This window comes from Clarias gariepinus, chromosome 21, assembly GCF_024256425.1.
Source record: "Clarias gariepinus isolate MV-2021 ecotype Netherlands chromosome 21, CGAR_prim_01v2, whole genome shotgun sequence".
NCBI lineage: Eukaryota > Metazoa > Chordata > Actinopteri > Siluriformes > Clariidae > Clarias > Clarias gariepinus.
Window position 1 is genome coordinate 21,736,034 of NC_071120.1, and position 21,962 is coordinate 21,757,995.

At 37.6% G+C, this 21,962-nt stretch overlaps 1 protein-coding gene across 2 annotated transcripts; it reads left to right on the forward strand.

Moving 5' to 3' along the window:
* The first annotated feature begins 3,166 nt into the window (after positions 1-3,166).
* si:dkey-13n15.2 (protein transport protein Sec24C) lies at positions 3,167-18,656 on the forward strand. 2 transcript variants are annotated; one of them, XM_053480486.1, is made up of 21 exons: positions 3,167-3,421; positions 3,599-4,118; positions 4,590-4,660; positions 5,464-5,532; positions 5,624-5,735; positions 5,896-6,023; positions 6,788-6,923; positions 8,287-8,390; positions 8,827-8,939; positions 9,022-9,213; positions 9,359-9,452; positions 9,818-9,922; positions 10,012-10,179; positions 10,422-10,518; positions 10,682-10,830; positions 13,152-13,290; positions 13,460-13,581; positions 13,783-13,962; positions 15,640-15,837; positions 15,925-16,014; positions 18,077-18,656. In XM_053480486.1, exons 2-21 carry the CDS (start codon positions 3,635-3,637, stop codon positions 18,218-18,220), a joined length of 2,895 nt encoding a protein of 964 aa, XP_053336461.1. In that variant the 5' UTR covers positions 3,167-3,421; positions 3,599-3,634; the 3' UTR covers positions 18,221-18,656. The 2 variants fall into 2 exon arrangements, with proteins under 2 accessions (XP_053336461.1, XP_053336462.1); XM_053480487.1 differs by having other exon boundaries at positions 3,603-4,118.
* Positions 18,657-21,962: the final 3,306 nt, after the last annotated feature.

Here is a 21,962-nt window from a genome sequence, read left to right on the forward strand (position 1 = left end):
CAGCAACGAAATGCAGTTTAGCATCTAAAGAAGATGCAAATAAAAGTGTATATACATAAGTGCAAAATTAGGCATTGTGCAAATTATAATGTTCAGGTTAAATAAGTAGAGTTATGTATCCATCCATCCATCCATCCATCCATCCATCCAACTAGAAACCTCTGTATTTCAACTTGGGATTATTGAGTTCAATAGTGATCATTGTGTTTTTTCCAATTTTTACGACCATGGTAGGACCTCTGGTCAACATTTGCATGCACATCCACACACTACAGGCAATTTAAGAATGCCTATTAGCATAAATCACATGTTTCTGGACTGTGGGAGAAAAGGGAACCCAACAAGCATGGGGAAAACATGCAAAAACTCCATGCACACAGAGCCAGAGGCGGAAATTGAACCAAGGCCTTTTTAGCTAACCACAAAGCCACTGTGCTGCCAAAGTAATGTGTATATAACAAATGTGTATAGCAGGTACTGTCCATACTTAGCAGGATATATACATGTGTAAGAGAGAGAGCGAGAGATTATACAACTATAAATACGAAAACTATAAATGATGAGGATATTATTAGAATAAAATAATAATTTGACTAAAAATTTTAATTGACAACAAACATTAGATGTGAGAAAAATATTTTAGAAAATTTTAGACAGTGATGTTGATCTTTTTTCTTTTTTTTATACATTCCATCATCAGCATATCATACTGTGTATATATACAGTATGTACAGTGCTGATAATGAAATGATAGAGCTGTCTGCTTTTTCCCGAGAAGAATATTCTCCAATGCACTGGACTGTCTTTACATTTAATAATTGATTTTTGCTGGTTTGATGTGACGTTCTGTACGTAGTGACGACACACGTTACTGAATCGAATCGACTTGAATCTTTTGAACAAGCCCGTAAAATGAACTGAGCTACGCGTGAATCGATTCTTTTGAAAGAAAAGAAAGTGTTGTAAATACTTGTACTCTTTTTTAAATAATGAGAAAGGTATTTACTTATTAATATTGTCCAATAAATTATATGACTGAATGTTTAAACGATGATCAAAGCATTTATTTAGTTAAAACAGTTTGTAAAAAATAAAAAAAATATTATTTTAAATATGCTAAATATTAACAAACATTTTTAAAAGCTATACATAAACATGTAACCAGGAATAATAATATGAATAATACCAATAATAATACCAATAATAATATTTATAAGGGTGAGTCAAAATTTATCCGCACTCCGATTACTGTATATAAAACTTTTGTTGGCCGCACTATCTTGTCAGCGCTACTGTCTCCGTCTTCGTACAGGTGTGAACGTGTTACATATCAGTTCATTTGCAACTGCGGTACAAACAAAAATGGATGCCCCACTTGTGATTTGCAAGAAAAGAAGAGCAGCATGCAGTGATTCCCGATTTGTGTGAGATACAGATACAGCAGTGTTTAGATATCTGCAAACTAAATTTAGGCCGATACAGAAGGTAAAAGTTTCTTAAAGAGAATTATTAGTGATGACGAGACATGGATTCATCACTACTGAGAGTAAACGACCGAGTATGGAATGGAAACATCCTCAATCGCCAACCAAGAAAAAGTTCAAAAGTCAACCAACAGCTGGAAAATTGATGCTTACAGTTTTCTGAGATTCTAAATGTAGAATGTAGAATGAACATATAATACAGGAATAAGACAAGAATTAACATACTATAATACACTATTAATATATTAATCTAATCTAATCTTATCTAATATAATCTATTAAGATAATTAACAATTATCTAGTACATTGCGGTATGTTTTAAACATGATCCCCAGATATTGAACTATTGCATTTCTTCGAATTTACAAACTGCATTTTGTCTTGAAGGTTTAATTGCACATTTTATGTCACAGTTTCCATAATGCAAGATGGTTGTATCATATTTTTTTTACACACCTCACGTAAATTTGTATGAGGGTCATTCTACAAAAAAGGTGAAAGTTGGGTCATAAAAAAAATCTCCTAAAATGTATTTCTTTTCAGAATAGGTTTCTTTCACACCTTGAACTTTTTTAATTGAACTTACTTTTAAACTTTATAAAAAAAAAATTAAAAAAAATTAGAGCTTATTTATTATTTTTTTTATTTTGTTTTATACATTTAATAATTGGTGTTCATTCTCTTCGTGGTAACACCAATGACGTTAACAATGATAACTATTTACTATTTTCAAAATAAATTAATTATTAGATGTTAGTTTTTATGTCCAATTTTTTTGGCAGTTATAATAATCATTCAATGAGTAACACCAATGATTGACTTAAAAGCTTTGCATAAAATTGCAATGTAAAGTATGACATTTCTAAACAATTGAAGTGAGACATCTGACATATCTTCTGCATTTGTGAACAATTTTAAATTGTTAATTTGTATTTTATTTCAAAATAAAACTCTTTTTATATAACAGTAACACCAATCACATAGTGCCCTATATTTATTTATATTATTAATTATTATTAATCTTAGTGTTTAACTTTTATATTTTAATAAGATACAGTATTGATGTTATTGTTAATCAGATTAATTTCAGGAAAAATATCTTTAGATGGGTCACACTTTGATGTATGATGAAAGGGACAAGACATTTTCTTGAACTTGGCCCTTTACATAAATGCTTCAATTAAATATGGAAAATCAAAGTAAGATGAAAGTAAAATGTATTTAATAATTAAAAGTTAATACTACATTTTTTTAACATATACATGTGAAGTGTCTGTCATGTTAATTTAAATAATTTAAGCAATAGCACTTCCCCCATTTTTGTAGAATGAATAAATCTTTGAAATTTAAGTTCTAAAGTCTAATCTTTATAAGTCTGCATTGTATTAGTTTTTCTTTTACAGTCCCACAAATCATTTATGCGACTTATATTATGTATACGCAATAATCCCAAAACAAAAACAAAACATTTTTAATTTTTATACCATTTCTAAACAGAAAAGTCACAGTTTGAAAGATGAATAACGTTACTCTCACGTTGCTTTATCGCTCTCTTTGATCCTGCAGTAAAAAGAAAAAAAAAAGAACAACATGAAAGGTGATTCGAATTTGTTCGGTTGATTTTAAAGAGTCGACTCCTGGGTGATTCACCGTTCCATCCTCCTCTGCGCGTGAGCCTTAGGCGTGGAGTGGAGAGAGCTGGGCACGCGCGCCGGGAAAATGGCTGTCAATTGACTTCCCTCTCTTGTGATGGATCCTAGCCATCACACTGGGACTACAAAGGGCTTCTTTTGAAAATTTATAACGCAGACTGGATTAATAATAATAATAATAATAATAATAATGAAAAAATGTAGTAGTAAGAGCTGAGATGGCGCAGACAGCACGAGTCACCGGCCCACGACACAGAATCAGCTGATGGTGCGACATCCAACCAGGTGAATCCTTAATGTGTCTTATATAACGTCATGCCTTTTTTTTGTTTCCATACTAGTATTTACAAAGCATGATTAATATTAGATCAGATTGCTACATGATCAGTCTTTATGATCCTCTGATCTTGAACCAGCACATCACTAACCTGCAAAAGCTGTAGTAATTCATTTTGCTCTCAGTTAGAGTGTTGCTGTAATGACACCTGTCTGAAGAGGATGGAGTTTCCCGGATCTGACCCCGGGTTTGTGCACCAGCAGCCGACATGGGAGGCCTGGAACGGTTGGGCTGGAAATAGGTCTCCAGCTTGCACCGCTGATGCATTTCTGACTCCTTTTCCTGGATCCGGTTATCACCTCCAACCGAACGGTGCTCCTCAGAACGGACCTACGCCTTCTTCTCCACCTGGTTATCACCTACACCTTAACGGTGCTCCTCAGAACGGACCTACGCCTTCTTCTCCACCTGGTTATCACCTACACCTTAACGGTGCTCCTCAGAACGGACCTACGCCTTCTTCTCCACCTGGTTATCACCTACACCTTAACGGTGCTCCTCAGAATGGACCTCCTCCTTCTTCTCCATCTGGTTATCATCTACACCCAAACAGTGTGTCTCCAATGGGTCCTTCAGTAATGCCAGGCAGTGCAGTGACTTCAGGCTTGGACTCGTACTGGTCTCCCCCTCAGCCACACTGCAATGGTGCGTTTCACAGAATTTCATCTTACAGTTTTCATCTTCAGTGGCACGGTGGCTTAGTGGTTAGCACTGTTGCCTCGCACCTCCAGGATCTGGGTTTGATTCCCGCCTTGGGTCTGTGTGCATGGAGTTTGCATGTTCTCCCTGTGCTTGGTGGGTTTCCTTGAGTTTCCTTCCACAGTCCAAAAACATGCGGATTAGGCTAATTGGCGTTCCCAAATTCGCCCACAGTGTTTGTATGTGTGCGTGCCCTGCGATGGATTGGCACCCCATTCAGGGTGTACCCTGCCTTGTGCCCTAACTGTCCTGGGATAGGCTCCAGGTCCTTTGACCCTGTATACAGGATAAAGCAGTATAGACGATGAATGAATGAGTGAGTGAGAGTGAGTTTTTATCTTCAATGGATGATGCAAAAGTTTGATATTTCCTGGTGTTTTAAATCTTTGTTAAGAGCATGCACTATTCTTGACACAGGTGTGTATAAACCTCTCCCTGACACCAGAAGCCCAGCACAGATGTCACTACAGGATATCAACTCACAACCGGTGAGAACCGAATAAATTAAGCTGTTTTGATTAAGTCCATTCTATCAACATGCATGCATGTCATACTGTATCCTTTATGGAAATCATGGAGCGGCAAAGAAGCAATTGTTTTTTGCATTTGTAATTAAAATTCAGGCATCTTAATAATTCTGGCATGGATAAAAAAAGTGCAAAATGTGTAGTGTTCACTTCCTGTCTCACAAAGCAATAAATACACAATACATGGTACAACATTATAAGGAGTAATTTGAATGATTAAGGCAACAAAAAAAAATGTCATGGTAGATACTAAGAGCTCTATGATTAATGCAGTACCTCATGCATGCACATGGAGAGAATATATAAATGGCATGCAGACATTGCTATTATTAGTCAAAAGAATTTTATATTTAAGTTCTGGATTTTCCTTGTTCCTTAGTATGAGGGGTGTTCAAGTCAAACCAGGACTTTTGATTGTGCAGAATATCAGAACACAGTTATGTGAGTGACTTTGGTGAATGATTGTGTGTACAGATGTGTCTCTTCCACAAATTGATGACTTCCACATGAATGACTTTAGTCGGCCACCTCGGCCTTCTTTTGACCATTCTTTTAACCATTCGAGCGTTTTACCGCGGTTAAGAGTCTCATCACCGTATTGTCCTTGCAGTCTTCTGTAAATGTCAATCAATTTTAAGTCTTCATTCAGGAGACATTTCATCACATGTCCTGATTTGACTTGAACACCCCACATAAGTATTATTTTAATGCCACATACTGTATACACTACAACTGTAATGGTGCTTTCTGTGTCATATACTCAGACCAGTCCTGTATCCAGTCCTAAATCAGAGTCCCGCTATGGTTTGGACCCTCAGCTGCTACCCAGTGTTGTAAGTTACCTAGAATTAAATGATTAGTTTATTCATCTAGGTAGTTAATCTGGTTGGGTTTATTGTTTTTATTTTGTCGTTCTCACTGTAGGTACAGGTGATGAATGAGGACAGGGCTCAGTGGGAGGGGAAAATATTTGCAACCGAGCACAAGTCCACTGTTCCCCCTCTCTCCAGCACTTCCTGCACTCTGGAGGACAGGGGTACCACACATCAATACTAAACACCAAAATGGATCAATATCCTGGATATAGATCAAATATAAGATGGTTTGACAATCAATAAGGGCTGTTTGACCCTTATGTAGTGTATGTAACTGTGTTATATGTTTGACTGATCTTTAAATCTGTTCTGTGTAAATAGGTAATGCAACTGCTCGATTTATCCGCTGCACGTCCTACAACTTTCCTATCGAGGCCCAGTCCGCCCAGCAGAGCCACCTGCCACTGGCGGCCATTTTATGCCCCCTGGCCAGACCTGAGAACAAAGAGGTGTGTGCATGCTTTATGTTTCCAGATATACACTCATTCTACGTTTTAATAGGAACATCTGTACACCTGGTCACATCCTGGTGTACAGATCCATGTTCACATCCAACTATAAGCTGAGCCTAGAGCATGCTACAGTATGTGTGACAATCGTAGGAGCTCAGCACTTTTAAACTGCAAATTACTCCAACCAGCACATCTGGCACCAACATCCATGCCACGTTTAAATTCACAGAGATTGTACCTTTCCACCATTCTGATGCTTGATATGAACATCAACTGAAGCTCTTCACCTGTATCCTGCATGCTTTAATGGATTTTACTGCTGCATGATTGGCTGATTAGATAACTGCATGAATTAGCAGGTGTACAGGTGTTTCTGTTAAAGTGGAACATGATGGAGAAAAGTGCTTGAAGCTCAAATCAAGTCCACAGATATTTAAATGACATGCACGCTAACACCCAAATGTCCTGTAGTAACGTATTACAGTTTCTTGCAATAAACCATAGTTTCTAGTTCACCCTTGACCTGACCTTGTGCTTGCTATCAGTTTCTTATTGAAAGAATTACACATCGATTAAGTCACATGTTTTAAAGTTTATGAAATTGAATTTGGGAATTCAGCTTGGCCTCGTGATCTTTCTCTGATTCTTATATTTCTTCAGTCTAATAAATGTTATTTAAAATAAATAAGAGCCAGAAATTTTTAGCCAGCAATCATTGTGTGCTCTGTGGTCATGTTTTTTGTCCTTTTTCTCTTGTGCAGAGATCAGTGCCAGTGTGTAACGCAGGGGAGTGTGTTAAGGGTTGTGGTGCGTGTGGTGCTTTCATGAGTCCTGCTATGAGCTGGCAGGACTGCGGGCAGCGCTTCTATTGCCCTTTCTGCGGCAAACTCACAGAAGGTCAGATTTCCTGTTTCTTCTACCATGGTTGGTATCTCTGTGTTGCCATATACAGTTTTGTGCAAATGTATATTGTTATACGTGCACTCCTAATTTTTTGTACTCAGTATGATGACAATTAATGCTTCTTTATGGTGGCCAAGAAATGCAAAACAGAATAAAAAAACTGAAAACAAAATAACAAAACTGAAAACAAAATAACAAAACTGAAAACAAAATAACAAAACTGAAAACAAAACAACAAAACTGAAAACAAAACAACAAAACTGAAAACAAAACAAATTCAATAACAAAACTGAAAACAAAATAACAAAACTGAAAAAAAACTGAAAACAAAATGACAAAAGCGAAAACAAAACAAATTCAATAACAAAACTGAAAACAAAATAACAAAACTGAAAAAAAACAACAACTGAAAACAAAATAACAAAAGCGAAAACAAAATAAAACAAGAATGAAAACATAACAAATCAGAAAACAGGGAACAACTAAACAACAGATCTTCATTTCACCAGAAAAGGGAATGAAACATTTCCCATAAGCCATCTCAGTAAAGCGTGATAAAATAAAAAAAAATAAAAAACTAGAGCTCAAAAAGGGCTTAAGTGTATATATTTTAGTATCATTATTATCAAGGATGACATGATATTAATAGGACACAATAACTTCCATTTTTATTTAATCAGGAAATCTGTATTGCCATTTACAGTATGCTAGTAATCTGTTAAATAAAAATCTTTAATTACCTGTAATAATAATAATAATAATAATAATAATTATTATTATTATTATTAACGATAATGTATTTAAAAGATGTACATGTTTCAATAACATATGTTTTATAATGGTATCAGTTTTTGTTTTGATAATTATTCAATAATTCATGTCAGTAGTATGAAATTTCCATAGGTATCAGAGGGGCTTATGTTACCATGGTAACGCACAGAGGAAGTGACGTCTGTGCTGTTGACTTTACAGGGTGTTCCAAATGGTAAAGATGGAAAGAGTTTTGTCAAGGAAAGTTCCTTTCACCGACATTCCCTGCAAATGGAGCGGAGAGTAGGGAGCACCCTGAGAAGTGCACTTCGTTATAGAACGCAGCTCATAATTTTGTGAGGCTGCAGTACTTCTTGTATGTCTGAGTGATGGATGTAATTTCTGCATGTCATCGTTTTTTCTGATTAGTTGGTTTATTATTTTGTTTTAAGTTATGTTATTTTATTTTGCACTTCTCGGTCACTATACTTCTTCTTCTCTGTCAATAAATCAGACTTTTATTTCTTAATTTCTTGAAAATCTTTTTTGAAAGTTTTAGCTGTGTGAGAATGTATAAGCACCATTTGTCCGTCTTTTGCTCTCTCAGTGCCATGGCAATCATATCAGCCTACTAACAACGGGCAGCGAGTTGACCGGGAGAAGAGGCCAGAACTCAGTCTGGGTTCATATGAGATCCTGGAAGCACAAAAGGTATCACTTAATTGTTCCATGTCTATAAGGGTGTCAGATGTCTTCGCTCTGGAATAGGGTCAGTCTCAACTTATCAGACTACATGACCTTTTTCTATTGCTTTAAAATCCAACCTTTATGCTCCCTAACAAATTTAAGTGCTTTTTTATTCGTTTCAATAGCAAATGGTTTTATTATGGACACACAGCTGTTTAATGTTTAATGTTCTTATTTTTTAAAGTTTTTAAAAATATATAAAAAAAATAGTTCGGCTCTATCCGGGTTTTCGTAGTGTGTTAAAGGGGTTTTTAACCTAGCTCCAGTAATTTCAAATCTCTTTAGTTGTTTTCTTGGCTTGATGCAGGCCAATAGTTTAACCCTTCTGCAATGGCGACTTTTATTCTGTGATATTACATATCATCTATCATATTCTCTGTATATTGCGTTCTGTGTGAAGGGAGAGCCTGCTGTGTTGCTCCTGGCAATTGATGTCAACGCCGTTGCAATCCGATCAGGAGAACTTGACTTCATCTGTCAGCAGCTTTGTACTCTACTCCTGTCTTTAAGCGGGTATGGCATTCTCACATAGAAAGAAAGGGGAGGCACTGTGACCGCTGCTGTGTTTTTTGTGACTCTCATAATCTTTTTTCAGAGAAAAAGATGATGCAGAATCAGATCTGCGAGTTGGTTTGATTACTTATGACAGTAGGATCCACCTCTATGATCTGAGTCCGACGTTGTCCCGCCCCCGCATGATGGTCTTGACGGACACAGACGAGCTGGAACTTCCTGTGCATGAGGGGCTTCTGGTGCCACTCAAAGACTGCAGACACACAATAGAGAGGTATTAATGCATGTCGCTTTAAGTTAGTGATCAGATCAAAGAAAAAAAATCATTTTAGTTTTTAATTATTTCATAAATTAAAGTTTATACTAAAAAGAGTTCGGACCGCATGTGCATAGGATTGAATGTGATTATTTGTGTGCAGCATTTTACAGCAAATTCCACTGTTTGATGTTGAGATGCAGGACAGTTCAGGCTCTCAAGATGTTTCCATTCAAGCTGGACTCAAGATCCTACAGGTAGAAAATACCTGATTGGTAATTTTTAAATTTGACAAAAAGTCCCATAAATGAGGCCATGGCTCCATTACTGAGACCCATGGACATGAAGGACACACCTGTTTTTGAGACTGATAGGCACAAAGGCCATGCTTCCTGTACTGAGACTGACAGCACACAGGTCATGCCTAAAGTACTGAGACAGACAGGCATACGGGTCACGCCTCCAGTACTGGGAGCAATAAGCACACAGGCCACACATCTTTCTGAGACTGACGGGCCACAGGTCACACCCTCAGTACTGAGACTGACGAGCACACATTTCACGCTTTTAGTACTGAGCACTTACTAGCTGCATCTTCACCTAGTTTTTTTTACTTCAACAGGCTGCAGGTTGTCCTGGTAAACTGTTGGTCTTCCACTCTTCACCTCTTACTGAGAACTCGGTAAAGCAAAGCTCCCTGGGCTTCTTTTCGTCCAGCAAACCAAAGGTAAAATAAACAGGAATGGAACATCATCTATGTAAATCTAACCCTTTTTTTTAGGTTTATCTTTATATATCTGTATTCTTTTTTTTTAGTCCATCTTCCAGGCACCAGACTCTTCTGCATCACTGGCTAAGGCATGTGTCAGTCAAGGATGCAGCGTCCAGCTTTTTGTGTTTTCCCAGCCGGATGTGGGAGGGGCTTGGCCAGGGCATGTACCTTTTCTTACAGGGGGAAGGCTTACCTGCTACAACAGCCTACAGGTAGTGCACACCGGGGAGCGTTTATTATACAAGGATGAACGTGTCTGGTATAGTCAGAAGTTATCTCTTTTAGGAAAGATTATGCTTGAGTTAATATGCAAAGCAGTTGGGTTAGGGCTCTTTTAATGCAGTATAATAAAATATCATAAATTAAAGAATTGAAAAAATGTGTGCTGTTATGTAATCAACAATATAGTGTGATTTTTATACGTTGTTGTAAGTGCATCTTTTGTTCTTTCTAGTCCCAGCTAGAGAGAGAGCGTTTCCATGGAGATCTCTGGAGGAGCGTGGAAACTGACATGGCCTATCGAGCTCAGCTTCGAGTTTTTGTAAGCAAAGGTAAAATATGTAGCTGTGCTTGAAGGAAAACGCAATGTCCGTGAAAGTAAAATTATTGGCATTTCACTGACACAAATATCAGTCTTTCAGTTATAATCCCATACGAGGTGAAAAAGTTAACCACATGGTTCGACTAATGATAATGGCGCGTCTATTTCTGTAGAATTACATGTTTCTGGTTGCTATGGCGCCGTCCTCGGTGGTCCCGAATCCCACTGTGTTGTGATGGCAGCGCTTGATTGGCACACAGCCTTGGCGTTTGAGTTCACTCACAGCAAATCACTTGATGAAACAAGAGGCGTGGCCATCCAGGTAAGAACAGGACTGACGTCACAGCTCAGTAATGTGAAGGAATTCTGTAGTATCATCTGTGTTTTAAAGATGCTAGGTGTTTATCTAGCACTCCAAATATTCATATCGATATACTCCGATCAGATATAACAATATAACCACCTGCCTAATATTTAGTAGGTCTACTTTCTATCTGAACTAGCATTAATCTTTTTAGAAATTTGAGCTACAGTAGCTCTTCTATTAGTTTGAACTACACAAGCCAGCCTTTGCTCCTGTCCATAATCCTGTCACCCGTTTACCGGTTTTCTTTTCTTGGACCTCTTTTGGTAGGTCCTGACAACTGCAGACTGGGAACATCCCCAGAGATGCAGTTTTGGAGTTGCTCCGACCCTGTCGTCTAGCCATCGCCACTGGGCCCGCCCTTATTAAAGTCTCTCAAATACTTACCTTCCCCCTTTTTTTTTGCTTCCAACACATTACCTTCAGGAAAAAAAATGTTCACTTGCTGCCTAATTCATTCCACCCACTTTCAGGTGCCATTACAGCAACACCAAAACTGCAGCACTTGGGTGATGTTCCCAGTCTGTAGTGGTCAGGACCTACTAATAGTGGAAAGAAAACTGGTAAACGGGTGACATGGTCATGGACGTTCAAGGCTCACTTGTGCACATGGCTGGCTTGTGTAGTCCGATCCAATAGAAGAGCTACTGTAGCTCAAACTGCTGAAAAGATTAATGCTAGTTCCGTTAGAAAGGGAACAGAAGTGTGTGATCGGTGTGTACAGTATGTGGTCAGATTCAAAACTGAAGTTAGGGTGGCCTTAAATGGGGAGTTTTTTCATTATTATTATTATTATTATTATTTTTATTTTTTATTATTATTATTATTTTTTAAATAAATAAATCCAATGCCTTAAGAAAACCCCTTATTCCAGCTCTGATGGTTCCAAAGCCTTAGCTACATAAGTCGAGTTCATAAATCATATCATTTATTGGACAGACATCTTTATTTTATTTTATTTAAATATACTACAATCTGGATCAGGAATTTGAAAAATGACAATGTGTACCTCATAATTTGCTGAAATTGCATGTATTATAATTATTATTTAATTTTTATTTTTTTTATTTAATTTTTGGTCATAGAAATAACCGGTCAGTCATAAAATCACATGATCATATGTTTCTGTGGTATCTCTTTGCCTGTGTGGTGTCCCCCTTATTTTGCTCATGTTTATATAGTTTGTTAAAACAAAATTGTATTTTGCCTAGGTTGTGCTGAAAACAAGGATGTAATGCACTTCATATTCCACAATCCAGAAGTCTGATGTATATTCATTAAAACATGCAACAAAAAAAAGCTTGCTGTAGGCAGAATGCTGTTCTGTCTGCCAGTGTGTGGATAGTTTAGAGAGCACCATCTGTAGGATTATAGAGGAACGGCAGCATTTTTCCACTTCAAATGCAAATACAGAATAGTGTAACCTTGGAATACTAGCATAATTTGTTCCAGAAGCAGGCTCGTATTTCAAAACACTCATAAACCAAATAAAATTTTTCCATAAGAAATAATGGAAACTCAAATCATTCGTTCTACAGCCCAAAAAATAAATACATAAAAAAATTAACAAAAAATATTAAGTAAAAATAAAACAAATTAACCTGCATTTTACTAAAAAAAAAAAATCCTGACAGATAAGTGTGTTTCCGTTTGTGCGTGCAGGCGCTGTGTGTGTATGCAACTAAAGTAAGTAGCCCCTCCCCTTTCCCCCTTCTCGTCTTACATAGTTATCCTTCCTCCACTCTTTTAACACACTCGCGCACACAACGAAAACACTGTTTTATCAGAAAAATAAACAAGAAATCTTGTTTATATATATATATATATATATATATATATATAGCATTAGAGAGATTTCTTGTTTATTTTTCTGATAAAACAGTATTTCCGTTGTGTGCGCGAGTGTGTTAAAAGAGTATACTGTATATATCTATATGTATATGTGTGTGTGTATATGTGTATATATATATATATATATATATATATATATATATATACATTTTTAAATAATGTAAAATAATTTGAGTTTGCAGTCAGTGTGCTGATAAATTAATTGCCATACAAAAGAATCACCATATGTAACAACTGGATCAATTTATTTTCCCTATTTGTAGTTCTAGAGTTGTCTCCTGAAAGCATAAAAGTAAAACACTCTTTCTTTGGGTTTTTTTCGTTTGCATCCGGTAGAATCAAATTCCTCTTCAGAATCCACGCCTCTCATCTGAAGCAGAAGCTCTGTAAAGATTTCTCTAGTGTGTATATGATGTGTGTTCTTGTAGGCTGTCCTGTCCTACAGTGGATCCAGAGGAGAGAGGAGGACGCGCGTACACACTGTCAGTCTGGCCTGCTCTCAGAGCCTGATAGACACATTCAGGACCAGCCAGGCTGAGACCCTGCTCACGTTCTATTGCAAAAAGAGTATGCACTAACTTTACACTAACTATGCTAAGTCTGCTTTGTAGTTATATTTACCGGCCAATTAGTGTTGCACATTAATTTTTATATATATATTGAGATATGTAAAATACAGTCTTTAACCACATATTAACAAAATATTTCGCCTACAAACTTGTATTGTGTGTGTTAGTGTATTGTGCGGCATTGGACACACCTTTGCAGTGTCTTCGTGAGGAGCTGCAGACTGAGATCACAGAAGCTTTAGCTTGCTACAGAAAACACTGCTGCACTACTTCTGTTTCCCCTGGACAGGTCAGCTCATGGAGGAAAACACACACACACAAACACACACACACAAGTACACAATATACAAATATATAAATGGTCAGATGCTCTAATATACCTCTGTCTAAATACTAAATGCATTGATATAATTAAGAAAAAAACATCATAAGAAGCTCTACATTTATCTTGAATGTAGTCTGACCTCTTCTTTCACTTCTCATCTTTTAGCTGGTGATGCCGCATTTTCTGAAGATTCTCCCCGTCTACATTAACAGTTTAAGGAAGAGTGAAGTTCTTCTCCCGGGTCTGCGCAGTTCGGTTCATCAGCGCCTGCAGCTGCGCAGCATCACCGTCTCCATGGATACGTGCAGCACCGTTGCTCAGCTGTACCCACTCGTCCTGCCCCTGGTAAGGTTCTGGACCAAAAATGTTCTATCATGGTTAATCAGAACAGCGCTCTTTCTCTCTTTTCCTTTGTCTCAAGTAATAAATGGAATCACATGATGCTGCTTATGAGGTTCATGATCAAGAGATGTTAAAGAAGTAGCTGCTGCCAGTCGCTAATCCTGATAAGACAGCTCTGCCATACTGAGTTCGCTCTCTGGTGGTTGAGTAAAAACCCTAAGCCACATTTTAGTCTAGAGGAGGTCTAGAAAGAGCTGATTGGCCGAGCTCTCTCAGGGAGGAGGGATAAAATCACGGCTCTACAGCAAATCAGGGGCGTCTGTTAGCTCACGCAAGCGGAAGGAGCGGATAGCGCTGTCCTCCGAGTGTGTTACGCCGCCCCGACGATGTGTGAACGAGCAGTTTGAAAAGATGTGCTCTTCTAATTATTTTCACTTCTCTTCCATACACGTTGTATAGAACAGCTAAGCTGAGCAGCAAGCTGAGGAAGGTTACGTTTTTAAATGAGGTCACAATAGGGGGAAATTGGATTGGCTTGTTTGGGCTGATACATAATGGAAAAAAAGACCAAAAAAAAGGAATGTATTTTCCTCACATTTCTTTTGTACATGTGTACTGGAGGCTCATCTGAATGACTAAAAAGTGGATTATGCATAATAGGTGCCCTTTAACAACAAAGAAAACAAGAGTGCAAGAACAAACTATAATGTATTTATCCAAGTTGGTCGTTATAGAAACAGTGCAGTGTGAGAACCTGAACGCGGTGGTGTATAATAACTATGATTAGGTGAAGAGCATAGTCTTTTTCTTTGACCTGCAATCATGCTGTTGTTCGTCTTGGATCCTCTGTGTTTATTACAACAAGAACATGAGTAATGGACCATCTGCTTACTGTATATGTAGTCGTTAATCACATGTTACAGATTAATCTCAAGCTGTCTGTTATTGTTGTCTTGGATAAATTGATTAATTCATGAGTACGAATAGGTTGACGGTGCAAAAATGATCGACATTGACATCATTCACTCCCTTTCCAGTGAAGATCCTTAAGTATGTCAAGATGCAGCAGTTCACTATTTGAATAGGAAAAGAGAATTGTTTTAGCACATGAACAATATTTATTATCCTAATGAACACCGATTAAAGGGATAGTTTGGATTTTTTTTCAAGTCTGACTTAAATTGAAATTCAAGTGAATAAAAGTATCTTACTTGTCTTGGATGGAAGTTTTTTAGGAAAAAAACAAATTCCATTACTTTTGGTAAATTTGGCCCTAAATTGTAATCGCATATTAGGTGACAATCTTTGGAAAAGTTTGGAAATTTATTATAGAAGGAAAATGTATTATTCCCAAGACCTAAGACAGACTTAAAAGATCCTGAACTATCCCTTAAACTCTTGTTTTTCACCATTGCAGAGTGAAAATATCCATTTTTGCATGGCATTAAAAGTTGTCTGTATGCACTTTTAATACTTCGAATTCAACATGAATTAATTCCATATTTAAGATGCTAGACCGCCGGCTGAAGCATAATATGATGCATTGACTGACTGACTGACAGTGTGTCTGCCTCTTTTTGTCACACCAACTAATTCTTAAGGCTGCGACACAAGATGTGTAAAAAAACGTTTAAAAAAAATTATACAAACAATATTTTACTGATCTGTTTTCTACTGTAGCTGGCGAACATCGACGGAGACTCTGTGTCGTCCGTGGATGCGGTGTTGCGCTGCTCTTCGTCCAGCCTCCAGTCTGACGGTCTCTACCTCCTCTATTCCCCGCTGACGCTGATTCTCTGGGTGGGCAGCCAGGTTTCGGCTCAGGCCTTAACGCAGCTCTTCAACACATCCTCCTTCTTATCGCTGACATCCGGAGAGGTAAAACAGACCTGCAGTTCAAGAATCTGAGAGTATTACGTTGTCTTGTAATCAGCGTCTGGGACGTTCACGTCTTTTGTTCTGCAGATGAAACCACCTGTGCTGGATAATCCTATGTCTGTCAGTCTTCACAAACTCATCAGCACCTTACAGTCCTATGCAGCCGTGACTCTTAAGGTGGGTCTGCTTATCACTCCGGATCTGAAACTGATACGTATTAGATTGAAAGTCTCTTTAATTATTTAAATGTTGGATGAAACTATTGATGTGATTGTTATTGATGGAAACAGATTTGAGATTTTTTTATCTATTATATTTTGTCCTGCCAACGAAGAACAAAAAAAAAAAATCAATCTATGCCAATTTCTTAACCTCCCGGCAGAGGCAACTGTTTACCCCCTAACTGCATAAGTTAAGAGATGCCTATGTAGAGGTGACCACCTGCTATCACAGGTTCCAGCGTAGTATCACCAGCACAGTAGGGGAGACGGCATTGCGTTTCTTGTAAAGGTTCGAGTTGTACTTAGGCCTCTTTAGTGTCCTTTGAGCATCAAAAATTTAAATAATTAGACTTTTCCTAGAGTGATTTTGAAGTAGGCAATGATGCACTGCTTTTTCTTGGGAAAATGTATGGGGGTAGAGGAGTCGTGACTTGGGCAACATGCTGCAGCCACAATTTCCCCTTACACTTGAATCCCACAGGCACAAAGAACATAACGAGCTTTAACTTCAAAGCCGAAGGCACTCCTGTGCTATTTTTACTTGTATCAAAGGACCCATATGTGCTGGAGCTTCGATTCCTGGATTGTTTGATTGTTTGCGGCTTTTAGCTTGTGGGATGTTAAGTTTCATGGGTGTACTGTATTTTAAAAATTGTGCTCAGGACGGAGGTTTTTTCAAAATGATACGGAGGTGTTTTTCACTGAGTCGTCCATTTTAAAAACCCCATTATGATGCTTTAGGGCCATTTTAAAAGGGATGAATTCTTTTGAATAGACATGATTTAGTAGAGTTTTTCATGCTCTTTGACTTACTGTGTTTCTCTTTCCGGTTGAAAATTGTAATTTGAACTTGTAATTTGAAAACGGTGTGTTTTGCGCCGAGGCGCTTGCCTGTTCCTCCCAAGCACAAGAAAGGCAATTTAGATTAATAGCAACCCGGAATCGGAAAAACAGGATTTTTGTAAAAAACGTCATTCGGAGCGCATCATAATCTCCAGCGGTACATAATAGCAGACCATTTACTCCACCTGTACAACCCACATTATTACTTACTCACTCATCTTCTATACCACTTTATCCTGTATTTAGGGTCATGGGGACCTGGAGCTTATCCCAGAAGGTTTAGGGCACGAGGCAGGGTGGACAGGGTGCCAATCCATCGCAAGGCACACACATTCACACACACACACTATGGGCAATTTGGGAATGCCAATTAGCCTAACCTGCAGGTCTGGGAGAACATACAAACTCCATGCCAAAGAGACGGGAATCGAGTCTTGCCGGGAATCGAACCCGGACTCTGGAGGTGCAAGGCGACAGTGCTAACCACTACACCACCATGCCGCCTCCCACATTAACACAAATTGCTCTTTTGTTTTGTGCTTTAAAAATAACAATAGCAATACACGCCAATCTTAAAAACACATTGGATGAAAAGGGACATTCAAGTCAAACCAGGATGAAATTGGTTTGATGAAATTTCTTATAAATAAAGGGATAAAACAAATTGATATTTACAAAAGACTTTAAGCACAGTACGATTATGAGCCTCAGTTTAAATGATTTGGTGCAAATGTTTTAAAAAAGGCGGTAAGTCTGTGATTGATGATGATCCCGGCTGAGGTGACTCGAAGCACACTGCAGTCATTCCTGTGGGTGTTCAGAAAATCTAAACATTTACAACCCTTATTTTTTGTGTTTGGACCAGTAAAGGAGTTCTTGGGAGGCCAGAGTTTTAGGTAGAAACGTAGATGGTATCAAAGCACTAGTGAAACACTGGGTTAGGTGTATTTATGTGTCAGGGAATTGAATAGAGAAATAAAGGGAATTTTTACTCTTAGAAATGTGTTCTGTTATTCTGCATAGAAAATATTATTTATTTAAATTCTCCTATAAAGGTATAAAATATGACTCTCAGAGTCCCTTAAGCGTTCTTTGAGAAACGATCCTGTAAATAATGTTTTTTGGATTACCATATATCAGATTCGTGAAATGTTCTAATAACCCTGTGTGCTCAGTTGAAGGTGGCGAAGGAAGGCGACAGTTGTGACGAGTGCGTGCAGCGACTCCTGGTGGAGGACAGGAGTCCTAACGGAGGCGCGTCCTACGCCGACTTTCTGTTCCACCTCCACGTCAACTCCCTGCGTCGTGTTGTGGGATGACGGCTGCGTTTTTGTATCGTCTTGACATCTTGTGTCTTTCTTCAGGGACAGCGTGTCTTATATTATCGGTTTTGTTCTTTATGTCCATCACAGAGTGGTATGGCTCGGCCGAACGGCACTCTGGCTGTGGCTGGATGTACAGTACGATGTAGGCCGAGCTTGAAGACGAGCCCAGTTTTGCATCAAACTCATTTTTAAATCATCTTTGCACTTGTATTACTCAAGTGTGCAAATCACAACTAGCATGTGAATATTTTAAGCAATAAGATATTCAGATTTATACATATTTTCTGCTTATTGCATTACTTTCTTTTTTTCTCAGTAGTGTATGTTAAACATTTGTGTGTGTGTGTGTGTGTGTATGTGTGTTTGTTGTATTTATTCCATATTTATCTTTTAGATTTTGAAATGCTCCAATAAACCGATGTGTGTGTCATGAGAATTTGCTCCTGAATCATCACTCTGTCTCGCCTGCTCCACTGGCATAATGTACTAAGGAGTAATGACGAAGGTTTTGAATGTGTTTAAAGAGAAGAAAGCAAACTGTGCAGGAATAAACAGTGTTCTTGCTTTTGTTACAGATGCAGCCGCGTCTCCAAAATACAAAGGGTCCCAATTGGGTTTCATCATAATCATCATAATTTGGGTTAAATGTTGTTGAATTTGGATTGAACGTGAAATTTCAGAAAGAGCGCGACCATCGATCCAGGATCAGATCAGGTAACGGTCACATATATATGGGTGTGAGTCAAAAATGATCCGCACTCTAGTTATATTAACACATATCACTTTCTGTTCAAGGCTACTGTCTCCCCAGTCACTGCTGTGCAGGTGTGAACGGGTCGCATCGGTTTATTTGTAACTGCGGAAGAAGTGCAACGCGCAGTAATTAGGTTTGAGGGTGCACCTGGTGCCAAAATACCTCACAGAAATTTGGGCCGATACTCTTAGGAAGGTAAAAGTTTCTTAAAGAGAATCATTACTGGTGATGAGACATGGATTCATCACTACGAGTCTGAGAGTAAACATGAGAATGAAAACATCCTCAATCGCCCATTGAGAAAAAGGTAAAAAGGTCAACCATCAGCTGGAAAATTGATGCTTAAAGTTTACTGGAATTCTCAAGAACCATTATCAGAAAAAAGGGTTGGTGATATGCTTATGAAAGAGCTGAAGCATAAACTTCGGATTAAACACAGAAGACGGCTATCCAAGGGCGTTGCATGACGATGCACCTCCTCACACTTCTGCTCACTCTTAATTTAATTAAAAAAGCTTCCTTCCTATAGACATATTTTGCACTTCATTATGCACCACATTATCAGTTGGGGCAGGTAGGCCAGTTTAGCACCCACATTCCGTGTTTATCAGCCATGCGTGTGTAATCTGAGCAGAATGCTGTTCGACATTGTCCTGCTGGAAAATACAGGGATGTCTCTGAAAAAAGATTGTGTTTAAATAGCAGCATATTTTGCTGCCATATTAATGCATTAATGTTGCCCACACAGATATACTGTATAAATTACCCATGTCAGAACATGACAGCTTTTGTTTCCCAAAACTATATTGAAATGTTGACTGGTAGGACCACAAAACACATTTCTAGTGTGTTAGTGTGACACATTTTCGCTGTCCATCCCAGATGAAACTGAGCTCAGAGAAGTATTTGATGTGTTTGGACAGTATTGATCCACGGCTTCCTTACGCCTTTGTAAATGCAGTGACAAGTGGTGTTAATAGACAAAGTTTAATGTCTGACATCACAGGTATTCAGAAGTGGCACCGCCCTTTATGCATTGAGATTTGACCAAGATTTGATTTCCCCCAATTTCTTGATTCTTTTAAATCTTACATTTAATATCCTGACTACTTTGTTGTTGGGGCTTTGTATTATAAGCATTCCTCTGACATTTTATACGTCATATCCTGTCTGATATCCTTGTTATGCAGCAATAAAATTAAAATCTGTCATTTTCAAACACAAGAATACTGTATATCCCATTCCTTAGGAGGGTGCCAATATTTCTCGAGGAATACTACTGCCCATATTGTAGGCTGTACATATTTGTGCAAATATTAACATATTCAAAGTGTGTGATTATTCTGATGTTTTTACATGCTTACATAACACATCTTCCGCCGAACACAAAATGGCCCTCATGGTTCTGTCCCTATTTGGTATTACAGTAGAGACGCATCCGGAGAGAGGAGCGCGCTAACGCTGCCCACGCCTGCAGTTACGCATATCGGCCTACGGGTGGCGACAGAGAGCCAAACGTTCAGCTGTGCGTTTCGCAGTGTTATTTAGAGTCAATATTTATTCTCCTACCTGTTTTCCGTCAAATCCCGCCTCCTGTTTTATGATTGGCTAGCAGTTTGCTTTCTGATAAAAAAAAAAATATTAATAAATAACAAATAATTTATTAAAGAATGGATTTTGAAAAAAATCAACAATTATTACATATATTACAGTAAATTGTATTTTTATTATATAAATGCTATATATTTAAATGTTTTTTTATCTAAATTTTAATCTAAATTGTCTAATTATTAATTTGTCCAGTATCAATATTATCAAAAAAATGAAAGAAAAAACTTGAATCTTTAAAACGGCAGATTTGTTTTCTGTAAAATATTAAAACTTGAATCATTATGTATCCAGGATTATATGTATCTGATTCCTTTTTTGTTAAATATTAATGTCCATAATATTGCTTTTATTTTAATTTTAATTTGGCTTAGTTTTTGCCAGTCACCTACTCAATCTTGTTATTAGAAAGAATAAAATTTAAGACAAACATAAAACACAATAAACTGCACAAATTTTATGGTTCACTAATATTCATTACTAATTAATTTATTAATTAATCAGTTAATTATGCATTTTTTGTTTCTCATCAAACTCCACTTGCATTTTTCCTTTTGAGTTTGCTATATTTTATTAAAACTAAACCAACAAATTATTGATGCTAAACTGCATATTTCCATCCATCCATCCATCCATCCATGTAGGAACCTCGAATTAACATTATGGGCAATTTGGTAATGCTACTTAACCTAAACTGCATATCTGTGGACTGTGGGACGAAACTGGAGTACCCAGAGGAAACCCACCAAGCAAGGGGAGAACATGCAAACTCCATGAATACAGACCTGAGAGGGTAATTAAATTCGGTTCCTGGAGGTGCAAGGCGACAGTGCTAACCACTAAGCCACTGTACCACCTAAACTGTATATTTGCAATAACCACAAACACAGGTGCAAGCTAATTTATTAATTGTGGGAAAAATTGATGTATTTATAGTATAAATACTGCAAAAAAATATGCAAAATACTGTGGGGAAAAAATTATATGACCAAAACATTTTTTATCTAATATTTAGACATTTTTGCTCTTTTTGGTCAGAATCATGTGACTTAAGGAAACGTTGTCCAAAATATTACCTAGCAGTTTGTACCGCTTTTTTATTCTTTTGCATCATATGGGCATTTTATTTTGCAATGAAACTCTGAAATGCTGAACGCCCATTATAAATAAAACATTAGGGAAACAATCTTTGCACCTGTGAGAACAGATGAAATGTAATAATATTATATTATATTATAATACAAATAATAAAGGAATGGCATCCCTGTTTGTTTGTGTGTGTGTGTGTGTGTGTGTGTGTGTGTGTGTTTTCATGGTGGTGGTGACTAGGCTGCACGGTAGTGCGCTACAAATCTGATGAGAATTACACCAATA

What these genes read in the sequence shown, in the direction of transcription:
- si:dkey-13n15.2 (XM_053480486.1), top strand. Translation starts at nt 3,635, where the DNA reads ATGGAGTTTCCCGGATCTGACCCCGGGTTTGTGCACCAGCAGCCGACA. An exon ending in TCGAGTTTTTGTAAGCAAAG is followed by an intron (nt 10,519 to 10,681) that starts GTAAAATATGTA and finishes CTATTTCTGTAG; the next exon opens with AATTACATGTTTCTGGTTGC. An exon ending in ATGCAGCCGTGACTCTTAAG is followed by an intron (nt 16,015 to 18,076) that starts GTGGGTCTGCTT and finishes CTGTGTGCTCAG; the next exon opens with TTGAAGGTGGCGAAGGAAGG.